The sequence below is a fragment of the Merops nubicus genome, unplaced genomic scaffold, assembly GCF_000691845.1.
Source record: "Merops nubicus isolate BGI_N331 unplaced genomic scaffold, ASM69184v1 Scaffold16087, whole genome shotgun sequence".
Taxonomy (NCBI): domain Eukaryota; kingdom Metazoa; phylum Chordata; class Aves; order Coraciiformes; family Meropidae; genus Merops; species Merops nubicus.
Genome location: NW_008621124.1, coordinates 1 through 6,030, shown reverse-complemented (window position 1 = coordinate 6,030; position 6,030 = coordinate 1). Strand labels below are relative to the sequence as shown.

The following is a 6,030-nucleotide window of genomic DNA, read 5'->3' as shown; positions in this document are numbered from 1 at the left end:
GGGGGATGATTTCATTGGGATCCTCACGCCCCTTTGCTGCCGCAGCCCCAGCTCTGCTCACAGCAGCAGGTTGCTCAGTCCGGGGTTTGTCTCCGCGTTGGATTGTGCTCTGGGGGCAGCAGGCTCTGGGTTCACGGGGTGAACTCCTCAGCACTCGGTCTGGCAAGTGGGTTTCCCTTGCAGGAGCCGTGTGGGGCAGGAGTGTGCAGCTCTCGGGGGAGGGGAGGGTGGGTTGAGCCCGGGAGAATTCGTGTGAAGGGGTCGTGGTTAGAGCAGAGAGCTCAGGGAGGGCTCTGGGGGCCTTGGTCTGTCCTCAACCACCCTTTTAGCCCCCACGTTCACACCGGGAGAGAGCAGCAGGAAAACTCTTTGACTTTTTCACTGTGGAGTCATGTCACTTTCTCTCTCTCCAGGTTTTTTGAAGCTGAAGGCTGTGACAGCTGCCCCCAGCTCCTGGCATGGCAGAGCAGAGGCGCCTGGCCTACTCCATCATCCAGTTTCTCCACGACCAGCTCCAGAATGGGGGCCTGTCCCCAGACGCCCAGGAGAGTTTGGAAGGTTGGTGCTTGTTTGCTCTGCCTGGCCCTACATCTGTCAGCCTGAGGAAACTGGGACACCACAACTCACTTCTGCCTCTTGCTTGGCTGGGCTGCTCCTGGCATCAAAGCTTGATGAAGATTTGTAATGAATTTCAGGAGGTATCCCAGGTGTCAGGGATGCTCATTGCTGCTCTGATTTCTTGTTGTCTCTTCCCAAAGCAGATTAGCTTGAGAAAGGGCTATACCCTGCAGCAAAGACCTCCCCTGACCCTGGGCTGGAGGCTTAAAAGTTTTATCTTAGCTGAGGTGGAGTCAGGAGGCTGGTGGTGGAAGGTGAGGGAGCCATTGTTCTGTGGAACCATGCTGAGAGCAGAGAGCTTGTCCTGCTCTGCTATCAAAGTGCACACCCTGGAGTGTTTATCCAGGGTTTTCTGAGGGCCTTGCAGGTGGTGAGAGCACGCTGGGCTTAGGAGAGCTGCCTAAGGAGCTTACCCTCAGCCTCTGGCTCATCCATGTGTCCCACTGCAAGGCACGTGGGCACGTCTGCAGAGCCCTGGGAACGTTCCTGGGAGAGGCAGGAGTGAAGAGGGAGCAGGAGGAGGGTCTGTTGTGTCGTGGGGACCCTTCATGTGTTAGCAGCAGCTTCCTCAGAGGTCCCTGGTGAGGAGGAGGTGGCTGGTTGGTGGCTGTGCCCCTCGGGGTGGCTGCAGCTCTTCACAGAGCAGCCACCCACTAGCAGGTGAATCGGGCAGGTCTCTCCCTGCCCTGTGCCACCCTCAGCTGGGGGAAGGCCAGTAAAGCCCCAGCTGGGTTAGATTTTACCCCCAGCACCTTCTCTAGAGCTGCCTGAGGGGTGGGAGCTGTGACTGACTCCATGCAGGAGCTTCATCTCCAGAGCTAAGGTTTGCTGAGCTCTGAGGAACTGTCTGGTTTGGGTTGTTTTTTTCCTGTTTTTGTTCAACAGTAAGAACTTCAGGTGCTGTGGGGGGAAGTTAAGGGTTTAGATGAGTGAGGGAAGCTGATAATTACCTGGCTCTTCTTGTCCAGTGGCCATCCAGTGCCTGGAGACGGTGTTTGGGGTCTCCATGGAAGACCAAGGCCTAGCTGTGTCCCAGACCCTGCCTGAAATATTTGAAGCTGCTGCAGGGAAGGTGAGCCAGAGCCCCAGACTGTGCTGAGCTTCTGTTTAAGCCTCCAAAACGAGGCTCTGCTTGATTTTGGGGGTGGGGGTGAGATGGTTTGGGCTTGGCACGGCGTTTGGGGAGTTGGAGGTGATGTGGCTGGGCAGGAGTCCTCACCCCAGTGTCCCCCCTTCCCTTGCCAGGAGCTGGAACACAGCAGGACACACTCAGAGCCTGTCACCCCCTCTGAAGATGACATAGCTGAAGCTGAAAGGCTCAAGACTGAAGGTGACCTGTGGAGCTGTGTGTGAGGTCTGGGGGTGGGTGGGGAGGAGGGTTCATTCCACAGCTCCTGGGGGGTGCCTGGGAGAGGGGGTGCAGAGCACAGACCCACCCTTCCCATCCTGCTGGTGCTGCAGGAGCTGTGTGGGTTGGGGCCATTCACCTGCCCCTGGGGGTGAGATCCATCCCCAGTGTCAGCAGGACACAGCTATTCAGCTTTCACAGCCAGCAGAGGGGGAAAAAGACCAGTAAGGGGCATAATTAATTAGCTGTGGGTTCCTCTGGGTGGTGTTCACTCGTTAACGAGCTTTTCCACCCTCCTTGTAGGAAATGAGCAAATGAAGGCAGAAAACTTTGAAGCTGCTGTGTCTTTCTATGGCAAAGCCATTGAACTGAATCCATCCAATGCTGTGTACTTCTGCAACAGGTACTGGGGGGTCTTTCTCTTGTACCCCTGTGGGATTTTTCCTTACTACTAAGACTCCTGAGCACTCAGAATCCCTTTTTATGATGATTCTCTAGGCTGCTTGTTCTGTTGGTTTCTCTGAGGGGGGTTTTTAAGCTCCCAGTGACACGTTTTCCTGTGCCTCCTGCCAGCTCTGTGCCCTGGCACCTCTAGATAGGATGTGGGTGTGGAAACAAACTCCCTTGGGCGTTTGAGGAGACAGGAGGATGCCAAGAACTCCTCTCTGCAGCTACTTGTGAGACCCAGAGCCCAGGTTTGAGAGGCTGTGCTGGGAACACAGGCAAGGGAGTGAAGTGAGACAAGTTGAAGGCTTGTTATTGGGAATTACCTCATGAGATGTGTGTGGGAAATGGGGTGTGTGAGGGGATTCCCTGCAGTTCTAAGGAAAAGTGTTTGAAACTTGGTGTGGAGGCAGCTGTGGAATAAATCAGCCTGTTGGTCAGGGCCTGGTTTGGTTCTGAGCTTGCTGGGGGTACCCACGTGCAGCTGCCACAGGAGTAACCTGTGCTGGGGTGTGTCTTGGGGCAAGGAGCTGGTGCTTTGGGCTGACCTTGGCTTCAGCTGCACGAGGGTCAGTCCCAGGAGGGTTTTGGGCTGGTGTCCTTCAAGAAGAGTTGAGAGTTCAAGGCTGGGACAAACATTATGGCTTCAAACCCCAGTTTTCCCTCCTGTGTGGGGGGAATGGGGGAGGTGGTTGCTGTGGCTGAGGCACAGTCAGGCTCAGAGAGGCTGCCTGAGGTAGTTGGTGATATTTGGTGCCCTCCCGTGGCCCAGGCTCCACGGGGAAGGTCCATGGGGAGCAGTGAGAGCCTGGATTTGTTTGTGGCAGGAGCAGGAGGTGGAGCTGGGTGCTTGGCCAGCAGCCTGCTCGCCCAGATCCAGCATCTGAGATAGGGATTTACGTCCCCTTGGTGCCTTGTACAACAGGAAACTGCAGGGAGGGAACAGGGTGACCTTCATTGAAGCTGATAAGTCTTTTCTGCACCTCTTTCTCCCTCCCTTCCAGAGCTGCTGCTTACAGTAAACTGGGAAATTATGCTGGAGCAGTGAGAGACTGTGAAAGAGCCATTGGCATCGACCCCAACTACAGCAAAGCCTACGGCAGGATGGGGTGAGGGGGAGCTGGGGCAGCTCCTGGGGTGGCAAACCTCAGCATCCCTGCTGGCAGTGCTGCTGGCAGGGGTGTTCTGCCCCAGAACACTGCAGAAACACCTCCTGGGGCTGCAGGGAGGCTGCAAGGGCTGGGCTGACTCTCTAACCCTGGGTTTTCTTTAACAGCCTGGCCCTCTCCAGTTTAAACAAACACACAGAAGCTGTTGTTTACTACAAAAAAGCCCTGGAGCTGGATCCAGAAAATGACACGTACAAATCAAACCTTAAAATAGCTGAACAGAAGATGAAGGAGACTCCCAGTCCAGTAAGTTCTGAAATGGAGACATGGGGGAGACCAGGAGGAGCTTCTCCACTGGGAGAGCTGCTTGGTGCTGCCTGGCAGAGCCCCAATGACCTGGGCTGTGTTTAGAATAGGAACCTTGTGGCAGACAGAGGGGAGATGGTTGGTGCCATGAACATTTCCACTCAGATCCAGGGGGCAGCTCCACTGCCTGAGCACAGTCACCTTGGGCTTATTTGGGAGAGCTGGAAAATGAGGCTGAAGTGAGAAGGGAGGGTTTTGAAACAGCAATTCTGCCTTAAGCACCTTTTTTAATTAAAGTCATCACTCCTAAAATCCAGCTCTTCTTTTTTTTTTTTTTCCTAGTGACCTGTTGGAGCTACTAAAAGGCTTTTTTTAGGTGGTGGGGTTTTTTTAGGTGGCTTTTTTTCTTCACAAGGTTGTTTTTTTAAGGAAAGAAGCCTGGAGGTTTCCTAGCTGGACAGCACTGATGTGCTGCATCATTTTGGAGGGGATTGAAATTTTCTGAAGCCTTCTCCAGCACAGAAGCAAGGGGAGGGTGTGTTTGGTTTGGCAGCTGCTGGGGGTCGTGGCTGGACACAGCTCATGGTGAGAGGGGGGGTCAGTAAGTGTGACACAGACTTCTGCCCTTTCACTGCCCTGGGAGCCCAGTCATGAGCCTGGCCATGGCTCAGAGCTTGGCAGAGAGGGCAGGACAGAAACTCTCCCTTTTGGCACAGTTTAAGGGCTGGATCCTGATGGTGCTGGGAGTCAAGTGTTGGTTGTCACGTGCAGCAGGGAGTGAGAGGACATTGTGGTTTCTCTCTTCTTGCAGACTGGTGGCCCAGGAGGATTTGACTTAGCTGGCTTGCTGAACAACCCTGGCTTCATGAGCATGGTAAAGCTGGAGCCAGGGCTGGGGGCTGTGCTGGGCTGGGCTCTGTCAGTGTGTGTGTGTGTGGGGGGCTCTGGGGCAGGTTGCTTCTCACACTTTGGTTTCTGTGCTGCTGTTTTGTGAAGAGCTGGGGAGTTCCTCCCAGGCTGCTCCTTGCCTGCTGCTGGCTGTGGAAAGGTGCCTGTTCTGCAGCCCAGCCCTGGCCTGGCTGCTGCCCTGTGCTGCTCCTCATTCCCCCTGTCCTCTGGCCTCTCTTTTGAGGCATTTCTGCCTTCTCTTTGTAGCTGAGTGGCACAACATCTGCAGCTCTGCCTGGTCCCTTCCCACTAAACAGGGTGTCATTTTCTTCTCCCCTTTCTAAACAGGCATCCAACCTCATGAACAATCCACAAGTACAACAGCTGTAAGTGTGATTCCAGCTCGTGTTTCCTCTTTGAATTGCTGCTCTGGGGCTCTCTGTGTTTGGCAGTTGGTCTGAACTGGTGGCAGGGGGAGGGTGCTTGGGCCAGAAGTCTGGAGGGCAGCCTTGAAAGCAGCCCAGCTGCCTGAGCCAGTGGATATTTTGGGTTCTCCAGACTATGCTGAGGGAGGATCTTGGTGTAAACGTTTGCAGGAGGAGGGCAGGATAGATGCTGCCACTGAATTTGGGCAGCCTGGGGTCAGCTCAGCCCTGCTGTGCAATGGTTGTGACCTGGAGATGGGATTTCACAGCTCCATCTGGGGTAGAGTGAGAACACTGTTCATTCTCTGTGCTGCAGGGTGAGGAGGATCAATTCCCAAGGTTTGTGAGGTGCTTAGAGAATATAAAGTCATAAAATTAATCAGCCATGTAAGTCTCCTGCCCATCTTTGCACAGCTCAGGTAGGAAGGGAGTTAGAGACCTGGAGCTCGTCCTTCGACCCCATCTGGGTGGGAGGGTGCTCCCTTCACACTGTTGCTCCTTTCCTGGTGTAAACCAAACCCTCTGGGGGGTTGTTTCCCAGCTCTGAGCACTGACTCTTTCCACAGCATGTCCGGGATGATTTCTGGTGGGCACAATGCCATGGGAGGAGCTGGTGCCAACCCTGCCACCAACGACCTTGCCAGCCTCATCCAGGCGTGAGTGGGGAGCTGCCTGTTCCTGGGGGGGTTTGGGGGCTGCCTGAACAGAAGTGGAACCTCCAATTAGTGGTTGAGGAAGGGTTAAATGTTGAGTGAAGTTCTGCCTCGTTTGGGGATGTGAATTGCTTGAGAGAGGGAAGGAGAATCACAAAGTTCATCAAGGGTGAGTGTCAGGTCGTGCACCTAGAGAGGACTCATCCCCTGCCCCAGCACAGCCCAGGGGTGACCTGCTG

General features: G+C 54.7%; 1 protein-coding gene across 1 annotated transcript; it reads left to right on the top strand.

The window, feature by feature from the left end:
- Positions 1-445: 445 nt before the first annotated feature.
- Positions 446-5,794, top strand: SGTA (small glutamine-rich tetratricopeptide repeat (TPR)-containing, alpha; the record flags this gene model as incomplete). The annotated part of the gene is made up of 9 exons (XM_008944363.1): positions 446-558; positions 1,587-1,690; positions 1,864-1,948; positions 2,270-2,369; positions 3,415-3,519; positions 3,687-3,825; positions 4,637-4,699; positions 5,062-5,099; positions 5,705-5,794. Coding segments are annotated over exons 1-9 (824 nt in total), but the record flags the coding sequence as incomplete, so codon positions are not given.
- Positions 5,795-6,030: the final 236 nt, after the last annotated feature.